General features: G+C 35.2%; 2 protein-coding genes across 2 annotated transcripts; one reads left to right on the forward strand and one right to left on the reverse strand.

Annotated features, from left to right (window-relative positions):
- Nucleotides 1-1,155: 1,155 nt before the first annotated feature.
- LOC145560173 (uncharacterized) lies at nucleotides 1,156-2,538 on the reverse strand. Its single transcript, XM_081621435.1, has 2 exons — nucleotides 2,250-2,538; nucleotides 1,156-1,916 (listed from the first exon to the last, which is right to left on the reverse strand). Exons 1-2 carry the CDS (start codon nucleotides 2,501-2,503, stop codon nucleotides 1,208-1,210), a joined length of 963 nt encoding a protein of 320 aa, XP_081477561.1. The 5' UTR covers nucleotides 2,504-2,538; the 3' UTR covers nucleotides 1,156-1,207.
- A 2,225-nt stretch (nucleotides 2,539-4,763) lies between these two features.
- On the forward strand, nucleotides 4,764-14,806 carry LOC145558780 (protein CHROMATIN REMODELING 25-like). The gene is made up of 21 exons (XM_081620114.1): nucleotides 4,764-4,966; nucleotides 5,199-5,555; nucleotides 5,861-5,947; nucleotides 6,033-6,273; nucleotides 6,345-6,470; nucleotides 6,584-6,640; nucleotides 6,733-6,819; nucleotides 7,227-7,322; nucleotides 7,623-7,673; nucleotides 8,056-8,130; nucleotides 8,223-8,309; nucleotides 9,472-9,563; nucleotides 9,643-9,775; nucleotides 10,974-11,093; nucleotides 11,170-11,283; nucleotides 11,387-11,470; nucleotides 11,732-11,803; nucleotides 11,888-11,946; nucleotides 12,435-12,642; nucleotides 12,723-12,821; nucleotides 13,176-14,806. Exons 1-21 carry the CDS (start codon nucleotides 4,767-4,769, stop codon nucleotides 13,551-13,553), a joined length of 2,823 nt encoding a protein of 940 aa, XP_081476240.1. The 5' UTR covers nucleotides 4,764-4,766; the 3' UTR covers nucleotides 13,554-14,806.
- The last annotated feature ends 75 nt before the right edge of the window (nucleotides 14,807-14,881 follow it).

A 14,881-nucleotide genomic window follows, 5' to 3' on the forward strand; every position in this document is an offset into this window, starting at 1 on the left:
TGAACTGAACTGATTGGAGCTAATCTGGACTGAACTGAATTGAAATTAAGTAAATGTGAACAGGCCCTAATTTGGATATCCAACATTCGTAGATTATTTAAAGGTAAAATGTATTACATTAATGAAAACTAGCAGTGCTAAGTTTTTTTTTTTTTTTTTTTTTTTTTTTTTTTTTTTTTTTTTGTACATAACTCAAAGACTATTATAATTAAACTAACTTTAGTAAGATCAATTGACACACAACTATTCACATTTTTAAATTTATAAAATAAAAATATACTATGTAAGATTAATTTTTTTTCAAAGTATTTTATATGTATAAATAATTATTTTCAAATGATATGGAGTATTAGTTTATACATTTTCTTTATTTTTTAGATCACAAGTTTTTTTTTTTTTTTTTTTTTTTTTTTTTTTTTTTTTTTTTATCATGTGTTGAATTGTTTATTTTTCCAACTCCTTATTTTTGTAATGTAAAGGGGTAATTTCATTGTCATTGCTTGATAGTTGATGAATTATATTACTTTATATGCATATTTTACGATAAGATTGGAAAATTTGTTAATTACGTTTTTAAAGTTTGTATTTTGCAATGCAAGTTGTAGCCATTTTTAAAAAAAAAAATAAATGCAAATTGTAGCCCAAAAGTACTAATAGATTGTAAATTACAACCCAATTTAATTTTTTTTATCGATTTGCATGTCGAAAAATGTTACATTAAGGTTTTAGGGATATTTTAGCCATTAAGCCTCTAAATTGAGCTCAAAATTGTCAAAAAAATAATAGCATAAGTGCAATTTGCAATTTTTTTTAATCATAATTTTGGTTTGGTTTCGATTTGGGCAATAAACCAAACCGAAAATCGAATTTTTACCCCTAAACATGAATGACTCTCTTGAACCTAAATGATATAATTTCACTCATTGCATTGTATAATTTTTTTGTGCTCCACCCGCTTCACCCTTTGGGCTAATTCGGATTCAAGGATCAGTTTTCAGTAATTAGGTTCCAGTCCCCTCCCCAATCATTACATATATAACTATATAAGGGAGTACATACACTTTAAAATAAATAAATAAATAAATAAAAAGTGCACAACAGACCATGCACCAAACCTAACACACAAACCAAACATGAAACATAAGAACACAATAAATTGCACATAAACATAACCGCCGTTGAAGAGATGACATATTACATTATTACATTATACACAAGATGACCCCGTTCCCAAATCAATCATCTCTAGTATTGCAAATTCGTCAACATTTTGAGTAGCAGCATTCAGGAAGCTTTCCTTGTCATTGAGAGTATATCTCTTACAAAACCAAGTTTTGGACATGTTTAGAAGTGCAACGACGTTAACGTCACGCACAACAGCCCTAAACATTGCACCAGTGTTGCTACTACCGCGAGGATCATTTGCATCAGTTACAATCCAATCACCGTCACCAATTCTCCAAAACTTTCCAACATGACTCGATTTTATGCAAAGTGTACCATCAGGAGCTTCGAACAACTCGTGGGCGACCTTAGGATTGTCAAGATTGTCATAAGAAAATTGTAGACATGGAATCCCTTTGTGTTCGAATGCACCTAAATATTTACCATTTTCCCCCTTAAATGCAACATGTTTGGGTAAATTAAACAGTGATTCCCAATTTACGAAAGTGAAAACATCACACGAGTCATTATCAATTTCTTTTGACCCTGCAAATAAGCATGAATCAAAAGGGGCATTAAGCCTCAACAAACATGCATAATGACCAAGTTGGACATGTAAAAGTCGCATTTTTTGTGTATCATCATTATTATCACCGAAATATATTGGCTTGAACAATGTACAACTCCAGTTGCTTTGATTTTCATCTACTTTGTTAGCTGATGCAGTAATCCAGTAGTGATTTGGCGACCACCTTAAAAGGATAATAAAGAACGGAATTATTAATAAATAATTGATCATTAGTACTAATGTTTGAGTAAAAATATCAGTATCTTATAATACTACCTCCTTTTCTCATTATTTGCAACAAATGGGTATTAATTGTGAGATATAAAATATTTTCTTTGTTACAAATAACAAGAAACGAAGGTAATAAGAGAATTATAAGAGAAGTGAATGAATTCACGCCCTCAAAGAGTAGTTCTGGGTGGGAATATATCCCATTCCTTAACCTAACCTTTAAGTCGTGAGGTTAAACCCTTACCACTAGCCCACTAGGTTAATTTAAAAAAGAATACATACGTACCTAACCAAATATTTGTTATTGTAGCGGGATTTGAGATGGACAAGACCATCATAAGTGTTGGATTTTTCGACCTCAAATTGGGCATATGGATCCATGACATGGTTAGCAGCAAACTGAAGAAGACCATGTGTTTGAACATCTTCATATTTATAACGCAAGAATTTGTTGTTGTAATCTGATTTCAGACAAACTATCTTCATACCTTCAGCCATTAGTGGTACGCCCATTATTTCTATCTCTTTCTCATCTTCCATTATTGTATAGCTTTTACAAAGTACTAGTTTTAATTTTGTGTGATCACTCAGATAATATTCTTTGCTTAGCTACTTCTAAATTGCCTTACTATTGATACCCTTTGAAATTTATAGTGATGAGCCCAAATGTTTCACATATTGTTTGTTTTGTTCCAAGTTTGTGTTACACGAAATCACGAATACGTAACTTTTTGTGGTCACTCAAGCTAATAAGCTTGATTACTACACTTTTAAAAGTAGTAATATTATGATCTACTTTATATAGAAGGAGAGATTAAATATGGATGTGGTTAATTCTGGGATACACTTTATTGTGATCCTCTAAATGACTAATTCGTTATATGTTGTGACATGTCAAAATAACTCACTTGTGATATGTTAACTTGTGATCTAATTAATGTGTCAAAAGTTGTAAAAGAACTATTTAGACATGCTAAAGTCCACGTGATCCCATGTCATGTCGTGTTGTGCTTACACGTTTCAACTCTTGCTCTCTCCAATACATGCAACCTTAATTGCCTATGTTATCCAGCCATGCCTAGCTAGCACCACCCTCAGCCACCCACTTGTAAAATTCCCTTCCCTCCTTTATTTTCTTTCTTTAATTTGTCTCTCCGATCCTTGCTTCTTTGTCACTCTCGAATCCCCTCTCTCTCGCTTTCCTTTGTGAAATTGTCAATATAGCCCATCCCATGACGACTATCATTCCTTTGCTATTGCTCAACTTGAAAAAATTGACCCATAAAGTTGATTCGAACTTAGAATTTTTCGCATTTTTAATGTATTGTATCAAATAAATAAGTTTGTACTATGTATAAAATATATGGTTTTTTTTTTTGTAAAAAACTATCTATTGAAGTCCAAAATTTGCGAAAAAACTACCTAATAAAAAAACATGTATTGTTGCAATTAACAACTTTTTTTTTTTTATAAAAAGGTTGCAATTAACAACCTATTAAAGTGTAAAATGTTGTAATTGACTATCTCGCATCAAATTCTCAACCTTGACTTTTTTTTTTCAGAGTTGACCAAAACTCTTAATGACTCATTGGAAAACTTTTGTATACACCCGGTTTTCAGTAATTTACTGTACATCGGGTACACTTTTGTCAGATTTGGTGTCACTTTTGTCAAATTTAGCGTCACTTTTGTCAAATTTATCAATGAAGCATAAATAACTTTTATATATGTCAAGGTAACTTTTGTGCGTTTTAGTGTAACTTTTGCACATTTTATTGTCACTTTATAACGGATGTTCAGTAATTTACTGAACATCCGTTTTATTTAAAAGTTTGTCTGACTCATTTTCTCCCCTTCTTATCCCCAAATTTTCCCACCACAACTGCACCACAATCAACCGCCATTACCTATCACCAATTCATGCCTCTCCTCCACCGCATACACCAAGCAGCATCAACAACACAAACCGCAACCCCACCATTTCTCTTCTCTTGCCCACAACTAGAGGTGGTTATTGGACAGGGTAGCCCAATGTTAACAGGGTCAGGGCCAAGCTTATAGGGCTTTTAATGGACAGGGCTATTAATGGACAGGACCCTTATTAAGTAGGGTCAATATAGGGCCAACATGTTTTTCCAATTTAGTTGATAAAGAAATTACATAATGTAAAAATAATTATATAGATTAATTTGTATTCATATGTATTTAATAATGGCTTTGTCCAATATTTATTTTAATTGATATTTTGTAGGCCCGCCCATTATCGACCCACGACCCGCATTGACCCGACCCTATATTGACCCTATAAATGTGACCCTCTTTGACCCTGACCCGCAACCGACCCTGACCCGACCCGCCCAATAACCAGGTCTACCCACAACACAACAACTGCTGCCATCACTCACTACCATCAATTAACTCCACATATAAAGACTATTATATTCCTTTTTTTTTTAAAAATTTTATTTATTATACTTTCTAAATTATCCTTCAAGTTTGCACATGCTTCCTCCGTTCCTAAATTATATTCCTATTTCTATCATTTATTCCTCACATAATAATAAAGAGAAGTAGAAATATAATTTAGGGACGGAGAAAGTATTTTTTTTTTTCCCCTTTTTTAACAAAAATGAGAGGAAGAAATAAAACCTTAAACTACACATTTACGGTCGTTTTTAAACAGGAACATAGAATTTTCAACTTTTGCCGCCAGTTTTAAGTGGTAGTCTAGGAGAGTACAGACTCAACATTCTCCGCGCTCACTAGTTCCTTCCTCAACACAACACCACACCACTCCACTTCAATGGAAGACGAAGAAGACCTAGTTTATCTAGCTTCAGATCTCTCCGATTCAAGCGAAGAATTCCAGGTTGAAGACGACGATGACGATGATGAACTCAACGAAGTATTCGAAGTTGCCGATGAAGAAGATGATAAACCTGTTAATTATGTCGCCATTAAAGACAACGATTTGAAATCTCAAAATGTCGCTGCCCTAATTAGGTATTTCTTTCTTTTCACCCCCCAAATCCCTAATTTCAACCTCAATTTCATCTGATTTTGTATTATTTTCTATTTTTCTAGGTTTTATTGCGATTTTTAATTGAATTTTGGACTAACCTAACAACTAATTTTGTTTTTGGATGATTTTAGTTAGTTGAGTATTTAGGTTGAATGTGATAAGTTTCGAATTTATTTAAAGTTCATAATTGTGATTAATTTGGGTGAATTATAGAGGGAATCTTGTGGCGGAACGACAATCATCGCTTCCGCGAGTTCTTTCAGCAAGGAAGCCTTTTAAGCCACCATTTGCTAATGGTTGGAGTAAATCAAATGAGGACTTACTCCGGCGGCTTTCGGCTCGTAAACGATTTGTCCCATGGGGCGCTAACAGCTCTGATGTGGTTCCATTAGTTAAATTTCAACCAATAGTAGTTGAAGAGGATGATGAACAGGAGGAAGTTGTGAATTTGCCTCCGGGGATCGAGCCGTTGGTTTTGTGGCAACCTGAAGAATCTATGGATGGAGGGAGTGTTTTGTCCCCTATTAGTGTTGATTCCTTGCTCGTTCGATTCCTTCGACCCCATCAAAGGTATAACTCTTCATCTGATGTAATGAAGTTACTTGGTTACCTTAGCTTTATTGGTTGGTGGTCTTAGCACCTTGGCATTGATGGAATGGTATTTGATTCAAATGTTGTTAAGACTGCTTATTGAATTTAAGACTAGCTCAAATAGCACATTCTAATTCTGTCCTCTAAATTGTTTAATTTACTTTTTAAAAATTCTCAGTCATGATTGTCGCGGTTTTCAAGCATTTAGACCTACTTTCTCTTCGATGCTTGGTAAAATTGTTTGTAATTTCTGATTTCTGAAAGTTGTTATAACTTATAAGCAGAGAAGGTGTACAGTTCATGTTCAGATGTGTCTCTGGGTTACAAGCTTCTGCCAATATCTTTGGATGCATTTTGGCTGATGATATGGGGTAATACTCTTTTCTATTATCCTCGACTCCTCGTTTGTGGGAAATATTTAGGATGGTATGATAATTGTAAGAATCTTTTGTGCAGTTTGGGGAAAACTTTGCAATCGATCTCATTGCTTTATACTCTTCTCTGTCAAGGATTTGATGGGAAACCTATGGTTAAAAAGGCTATTATAGTTACTCCGACAAGTCTTGTAAACAATTGGGAGGCAGAAATCAAAAAGTGGGTGCAGGATAGAGTTCATCTTATTGCTCTTTGTGAAAGCAGCAGAGAGGACTGTTTATCTGCAATTGAGAATTTCACAAATCCTCGCAGTAAAACACAGGTGAAGTTTACCAGGATTATTTGGTTGGTTTTATTCTACCTATGCACCAATTTTACTTGATGTTATCACAGGTGCTGATTGTTTCATACGAGACATTTAGAATGCATGCTCCAAAATTTAGCCATAGTGGATCATGTGACCTCCTTATATGTGATGAGGCTCATAGGCTTAAAAATGGTCAGACAATCACAAACAAGGTATGTGTAAGGTTGACTACTGCAGGCAATATTTATAACCTTATCTGTCATCTTGTATTCTTGTGTCTTTTGGAATTTTATTTCAAATCAAGTGTGTCTTACTTATGTGGCAGGCATTGGCTTCACTTGTATGCAAACGCCGCATCTTGCTTTCGGGTACACCAATGCAGGTTCACAATCTTTTGATTTCGGAATGTCACATGCCTTCAATCCCCCCCCCCCCCCCCCTCTATTTATTACAGCCTTGCATTTTTACTTGCAGAATGACCTTGAAGAGTTTTATGCCATGGTCAATTTCACTAATCCAGGAATCTTAGGTGATGCTGCACATTTTCGGAGGTATTATCAGGTATGCCTTTTCTTTATTTATTTAGTTTACTTTTAATTAGTTTATTTATTTTTTTCTTCTTACCATTAATTTTTGATTTAGTTAATGCACACCAGTAATATGCACTCAGTGATATTAAAATAAATAAACCTTTGATGACTGGATATTTAGTGCACATATATAAATGCTGCTTGAACTACATGCAAGTTATGGTTACTGACTTACCTTAGCTACTTGTAATCATCTCATATAACTTAAGTTTTCAATGTCTTAATAAATTGTTTGTGTGGCATAGAAATTTGCACATGAGAACAATCTTTTGGTTTCAACCATAACTTCAATGTTATTTTGCATGTTATCCGAGGTGATAGTGTGTTTGACTTTGATCTCCTTTACTGATTGTAATGGTTTGTGATTTACAATTCAAGGCACCTATTCTGAATGGAAGAGAACCCACAGCCAGTGATGAGGAGAAAAAGGTTGGTCATTCAAGATCAGAGGAATTGAGTGCCATAGTAAATCAGGTAAAATTTCCTATTAAAATGGTTTCCCTCAAATTACAAACTACATATTATTACAATATTACTTCACTTATGGCGAAAAACAGAGAAAAATAGTAAAAGGGTGGCCAATCTTAGAGTGATGTGGCACCAGTTTTTTGCTTTTGAAGAATGTGAATTGGCTAGTAGACTGCTACTATACTTTGTACTTAATACATTCACTTATCTATAAAAAGCTCTATTATTTATCAATTAAAGAATTTGCACCAATCACTCACTCTTTTTCTAAAGTGCTGACTGATTCTTTTCTTGCCTTTCTCCCAGTTTATATTGAGAAGAACTAATGCCTTGTTATCGAATCACTTACCACCAAAGGTATAACTGTTACAGCTCCAGTATGTGTTACAATTTGTTTTATATGATGCAATAAGTTGATTCACTTGATTGGGCTACTATTGGACCGTCCAGTTCTTCTTTTGTCTATTTGAGACAGGTATACTTTGAGAACTTCTTCATTAAATTCCGAGGAACACCTAAAACAATGGTGCTATATATCTTAGAGTTTAGACGGATCATGGGCGTCAGTTTCCACCAGAAATATTCTTGTGTTTTTTATTCCCCAGGCTTATGTTACTCTATATATATGTTTTTTGAATGTGGAATGTAAAATGCATTTCTTATGTAATTAAGTAATTTATTTGTGCTTCTTTGTGAGTTTGCTATTGAAGTATGATAATTTTGATTTTGGATATTGCAGATCGTTGAAGTCGTTTGTTGCAAACTCACCCCATTGCAGTCGGAGCTGTACAATCATTTTATACAATCAAAGAATGTGTGTCTTCTCTTGTTCCTAGTCAAATATGGCGTCTCATCTTCTCTTGTCCATTGTGCAAAAAATACTGATTGTTTCTTTTACATCATCAGGTAAAAAGGGCTATTACTGAAGGAACAAAACAATCTAAAATTTTAGCATATATTACAGCTCTCAAGAAGCTCTGCAATCACCCGAAGGTATTAAGTTAAGCTGTAAAAAAAAGTCTCTTTATGCCACTGATAGAAATTTAGCAGCAGCTATACAAGCTGTAAGGTGTGGCACTTTTGCAGCCCTCATGTAAGTAACTTGCATAAGCACCAATCCACATTTTGCAATCCTATTTTATCCATGCACATGCATTTATAAGGCTATGTCTTATATTAGACCTGAAAAATATACCCTTGTTTCCATACATTGATTTTCTAGAAGTTGCTGAAAGCCTGATAGGTTACCCCATTAATAGATTCTCTTACTTTAGTAAAGGGTTGGAAAATGTCTTAAGCACTGTAATTTTTTCAAGAGCATTAGTTTCAGCATTTGGAATATATAGAGCTTACTGTAATGTCACTTGCTTCTTTAGGTTTGCTGTAGTGTTGGAAAATGGGGTGGAAGGTTGAATGCGTGGTTACATGTTCAGACTGCATCAAATAAAATGATCATGGTTTATTTACAGATTATTGCAGTCTCAAAGGATGATGTGAAATGTTGATTGACTAAGAAATACAATTAATACTCTAGATTAGATGTTTGTATTAAAAAAAATAAAGAAAAAAAAAAAACTTATTTAACACTTTTCTATTTCTATCAACAAAAAAGTTAGGGCCCCACTCTATCTCATTTTCAGGAAAAAATACCCACTATATTCTATCACATCTACTTTGTCTATAGCTATCTCCTTTCACATCTACTTTTCTAATAGAATAACAATTAATACGAAACAACAATCCTAAAGGCCAAAACACATGATAAGGTCAAAACTAATATGGGACGGAGAGGGTACAAGCTATACTTATTTTCTTACTGTAAATGTAATTTAAGAGATTGATCATATCATTTCTATAAATTAAACCAATCTCCTTGTCTCATTTTTTTACTGGATTGGAGTAATTTGAAAGTGACTACAATCTAAGGCCTAGTAATTCTTATTATAGAATTGTGGCATCTATAATCTGCTATTATTGACATCTTCTTGTAATATTCTTTCGATAATTTGGAGGCTGTTGACAATTAACGTACGTTCAGTAGACTTTAACAGATGTTCATCTCTTAACTCAAGAAGAGGATGTATTATTTTGTCTTTCTGTTTCTCTTTTCCTTTCATTTTATTCTTTCTCGTCCTAAACCCCAATCTGTCTGCAGCTCATATATGACACAATAGAAGCTGGAAATTCAGGAATAGCAGGCTTTGAGGACTGCTTGAGCTTTTTCCCTCCAGAAGTTTTCTCTGGAAGGTAACTCCTTGACACACCCCAAGGGAAACTCTGAAATTTTTAAACCTCATTATTGAAGATCTCCATATTATGCATCCAGATCTGGAGTATGGAGTGGGGGTGATGGCCTTTGGATTGAGCTATCTGGAAAAATGCATGTATTAGCACGTTTGCTAGCTCAGTTGCGTCAAAAGACAGATGACAGGATAGTCCTGGTCTCAAACTACACCCAGGTTATCACTTTTTTCTTTGTTCTCTATCAATTGGAGTACCTTATATTCTAAAATGCTAGGCAGACTAATGATTAGACTAGTCTTCCTTGAGACCATGCTCATTTAGTGAGGAATTTCAACTTAGTAGGATTATCCTTTAGAAACCTCCTATAAAGGTGGACTTACTGCTAATTATATCTTTCAATCCTCTTTCCTGGAAGTCCCTTTCCCCTTGCAAATGTACTCTACTGCTGTCTTTTGCTTCGTATCTGTATTTATATTTAGCTGATTATCTAATGCGATTTCAAGATGAATTAACTAGACCAATTCAAGATGAGGTTCCATGGTGTATGCTGTTCGCAGATGATATCGTTTTGGTGGATGAGACTAAGGATGGGGTTAATGTCAAGTTGGAGCAATGGAGGCAAAGGTTGGAATCTAGAGGGTTTAAGCTAAGTCGGAGTAAGACTGAATATTTGGTATGTCGTTTTGGCACTCAGAGGGGGACAAGCAATGAAGTGGTGAGTTTGGATGGAAAGGATTTGACCATGAGTGAATGTTTTAAGTACCTAGGGTCGATCATCCAGAAGAATGGTGACATTGATCAAGACGTGACCCACAGGATTAAGTCAGGGTGGCTTAAATGGAGAGCGGCCACGGGAGTGTTATGCGACCGCAGCATTCCCTTAAAGTTGAAGGGAAAATTCTACAGGACTGCCATAAGACCAGTGTTGCTCTATGGTACAGAATGTTGGGCTTCTAAGAAAGAGCATATTAAAAAGATGGAGGTTACGGAAATGCGCATGTTAAGGTGGATGTGTGGAAACACTTTAAGAGATAGAATCAGAAATGAGGTTATTCGCAAGAAAGTAGGTGTGGCGGGCATTGTAGATAAATTAAGGGAAAATCGTCTGCGTTGGTTTGGACATGTAAGACGGAGACCCGAGGGTGCACCGGTGCGAAGAGTGGAAGAGTGGGACCATGGAGGGATTAAACGAGGAAGAGGGAGACCAAAGATGACTTGGTTGGAAGGAGTGAGGAAGGATATGAAGTGCATGGATTTACGTGAGGATGAAGTTTTGGATCGTAAGGGATGGAGGAGAAAGATTTATGTTGATGACTACACGGAATAATCAAATTTGGTTCATGTTAGCCGACCCCACTTTTGGGATTAAGGCTTTGATTGATTGATTGATTGATTGATCTAATGCGATTTCAGACCCTTGATCTCTTTGCTCAATTATGTCGTGAGAGAAGATACCCTTATTTGAGGCTTGATGGGTCAACGTCGATCAGCAAACGACAAAAGCTGGTCAACTGTTTTAATGATTTTTCAAAGGTCATTATTTTGTCCATAAAAGTCTACATAATTTTTTTTTTTGTGAAGAACTCTCATTTGTTCAAGTGCATTGCAGGATGAATTTGCTTTTCTCTTAAGTAGTAAGGCTGGTGGTTGTGGGCTGAACTTAATCGGAGGAAATCGATTGGTCTTGTTTGATCCTGACTGGAACCCTGCCAATGATAAACAAGTAATTTATGTCGTATTGGCAGATGTATTTCTGTTTTCTCTTTCAGATCTATTGAGTCCAGACTGGAGCATTGTGTCAGCGTTATGTTTATGTTTGCTTGTAGGCTGCTGCAAGAGTTTGGAGGGATGGACAAAAGAAGAGAGTGTATGTTTACAGATTTCTGAGCTCTGGAACCATTGAAGAGAAGGTTTTGTTGGACACATCTCTCATTTTACTCTATGCCTCTTAAGAAATTCAGGGACTTGATTAGTTTCTACTTTCAAGTACTTAATATGCATGAATGTGCCTTTAGATGACTGCTGATTTATGGCATTATTCCCAATGGCATTTTTGTTTATTCCTCCCTGTTTTGTCATAAAAGGACTGTTCATTCCTCACAACTGTATATATTCATACCTATAACTTGAATTATTGAGATGACTTTTTGAATCTTAAATCATGTGCAAAGGTGTACCAGCGTCAGATGTCAAAAGAAGGGCTTCAGAAAGTTATTCAGAAGGAACAAGGTGGTTGTGATAAGGTAATTTAGTAGAATATTCTCATTTGATTGCATTTTGCATTTGTTACAATGGCGAGCTCACTGTTTTCCTCCCCTATAATTCAGGGGAACACCTTTTCAATGGAAGATCTACGCGATCTGTTTACCTACAATGTGAATGCAAGGTATATAATGTTCTACGTTTATGTTATTTACAACATTTGCCAAAAATGGATGTTTCATATTATTGCAACAAATGTTTTCTTTCCTTTTAAAGTAGTCATTCTCTATCTCTCTCCTCATCAGATGCATCTCTTTCTCTCTCCATTTGACACTTGCAAACAGATTTTACCTTGTAGCCTGTGCAACCTTCTAAAGTAGCAAATGGAGGTAGGGTTTTTTTTTTTTTTTAGACATTTACAAATGCTGTGAGCATGTGAAGCAATTGGGTGATTAAAAAATTAGATGTTTCTCATCTGAATTTCACTTAACAATACCTGAAGTTCCTTCTAAAATCCATTTCGGAAGTAGTTTAATAGATTGTGCTAAATCACAAATGTTCAATTTTGAATTTTAAGCCTGTTTAGTATTATTTAACCCTGATGCCTTAAGTCCATAATGACTTGCTGCACAATAATATGGCATCAGTTTAAGTGTTGTGTGCTTTTTACAGGTCTGAGATTCATGAAAAGATGGATTGTGTTCGATGTAGAATTAGTGATACAACTGATACCATACAAAATGGCATGCTTGAGAACAGAGTGGAGGTCGATTGTATTGAATCAAACAGTGAAGGTTACCAATCTGGCCAAAATGCTGATGATATTGGTGGGTTTGCAGAAATTTCTGGATTGCATATGCTAAAAAGTTCTCAGAAACAGGTAGCTTTTCTAAAATTTCTAAAGAATTTGCCTTTCTTTAGTCTTGATTGCTTAAATATTTTGTTGGGGCTTGTTTCTAGGTGGGGTCTCCTTCTGAAGAGGATCTGCTTAACTGGGCTCATCATTCATCTCCCACTTCAGTTCCCGATGTTCTATTTCAAGCTGCAGCTGGTGATGAGGTTAGTCAAATTTTAAAAGTATTTCCAAGTAGCTTATGAAGTTTCGTCACCCTGTAAAATCGTTTACAAGTTGAAAAACTGTATTAAAATGGATTTAACTGCTAATTTAATATTTCTCTTGTGACGTTTTTGAATCTATTTTTAACTATGCTTTTCCCATCTTTGCTTAACTGATTTTGCAAAGAATAGTTGTATTGAAGGCCAAAAACTTTAAGACTATCCTTAACAAGTTCTGTAATAATGTTAAAAGTCCAAAAGTGTTGCCAGACATGAATGTTCAAGGAATATCAGTTAGAGTAATGCAACAACATGACTGTAAGTTTTACAATATGGAAGCTGTTTGTGGTAATGCAGGTCACTTTTGCATTTACAAACCAAATAGACGGGAAGCTTGTCCCTGAAGAATCCATGCGCCCCCCTAAAGTACAAGGTATAGAGGAGAGTAGGACATCAGTTAATTTGAAATGGTCCAATTCAGAGGGTACTCTGAAGCACAAATTTTCGAAGTTATCAGAACAACAATCATCTTTGTCACATGGTAGAAATCCTGTGAAGAAGTTGCCACTGGTGTCAACCAAGCCCATACAAGTTGCACCTCTGAAATCAATCAAAAGTTCTTTAAAAGATGTGACAAATCTGTCATGGAGGTCTAAGTCGCCTCTCAGCAGGCAGCTACCTCTGAAAAGACCATGTCATGTTAGAGAAGTCGTTGATGTTGTGGACCTGCTGTAATTCTGCCTGGGCTGCATGGCTCTTTAAGAAAGTGGGTTTTGGTGACGGTTACATTTCTGGTGGTATTAAACAGTTAAGGCATAAAGGTTTATCTTACGGTCTACTTGTAACCAGTGGGAATTTCATGTTCCAATTTGGCAGTTTCAGGACTGTTTTTATGCTAGGATGAGTTCTACAAAAGCTGTACTTGGTCATGAAGTCCTGCATTCCTTTTGGAGATACTGTCCTCAAGACTAATTTGCATTTGCTCCAAGGCTCAAAGCTAGGATTTAAGGTGTAATGACATGATTCACTTAGCTGAGTTGACATAAGACGACAAATTTTACCAGGAACTATAGCTGAGCAGCTGACACAGGTGTAGCAAAGAACTGTACAGCCCAGCCATATGAGTCCGGGCTGTTCAGTGTGTACCACAGTTGCTGTTCGGTGTGTACCACAGTTGCTATTTGGCGTATTTGTCTTGAGTGTACAGTATATGCACTGTATTCTGAGTATAGTCAACGGGAGTTCAAAGGATGATATCTTGGATCTGCTTTGCATTGATACCGATAGTAGCAACATCCAATTGTGGTCGTTTTCCCCTTTTATGGTAAAATATTTCACTTATAGAGCTATACTTCTTCACTTCTTCCTTCAACAGCAGTAAACTAACTTGTAACCCTATGTAATACAAGGATTGTTCACAATCTTAACATTATACGTCCGTCTGTTTGTGCAACAAAAGAACAATTGACGTATTCTTATACCTACGCATGACAAAGTATACACTTTCAATTTTTTTATTTTTTTTATGTATATTCAAGATGGGAAGTATGTGTAATTCACTCGCCGCCATGCATATACGATAAGGGTCAAAATTGTTTAAAAGAAAAAGAAAATCCATTCTTTCCTATTTAACCTCTCCTGCCTATATACTTTGTATTCTTTATCCAAAAACTGTAACAAAAATTACAATCACGTTTTGCACATTTAGTGTATTTTAGAAAAATACAAAACACCACCAACAGTGAGACATCGTCAGCTTTTATATTTTCCTTTTGAATTTTGTTTGTTTTGTAATTCTTGTCAAAAAAAAAAAAAAAAAAAAAAAAAAAAAAAAAAAAAAAGGTTTTGTGTATGTTGGGATCACAATAGCACTTTAAACCTTTAGCTCTGCACAAAATCAATACAGTCAATCACTAGCTTAAAGTTTAACAAAATTTAATTACACAACACAAACCAAAGGTAGCCCAATCGACCTATCAGAATCCCAAATCCCTGTTAAAAATATACTTATATCTATATATATACTACCTCCGTTACAAGTTATGTGCAACGATTTGACATAA

Source organism: Chenopodium album, chromosome 9 (assembly GCF_948465745.1).
Source record: "Chenopodium album chromosome 9, dcCheAlbu1.1, whole genome shotgun sequence".
NCBI lineage: Eukaryota > Viridiplantae > Streptophyta > Magnoliopsida > Caryophyllales > Amaranthaceae > Chenopodium > Chenopodium album.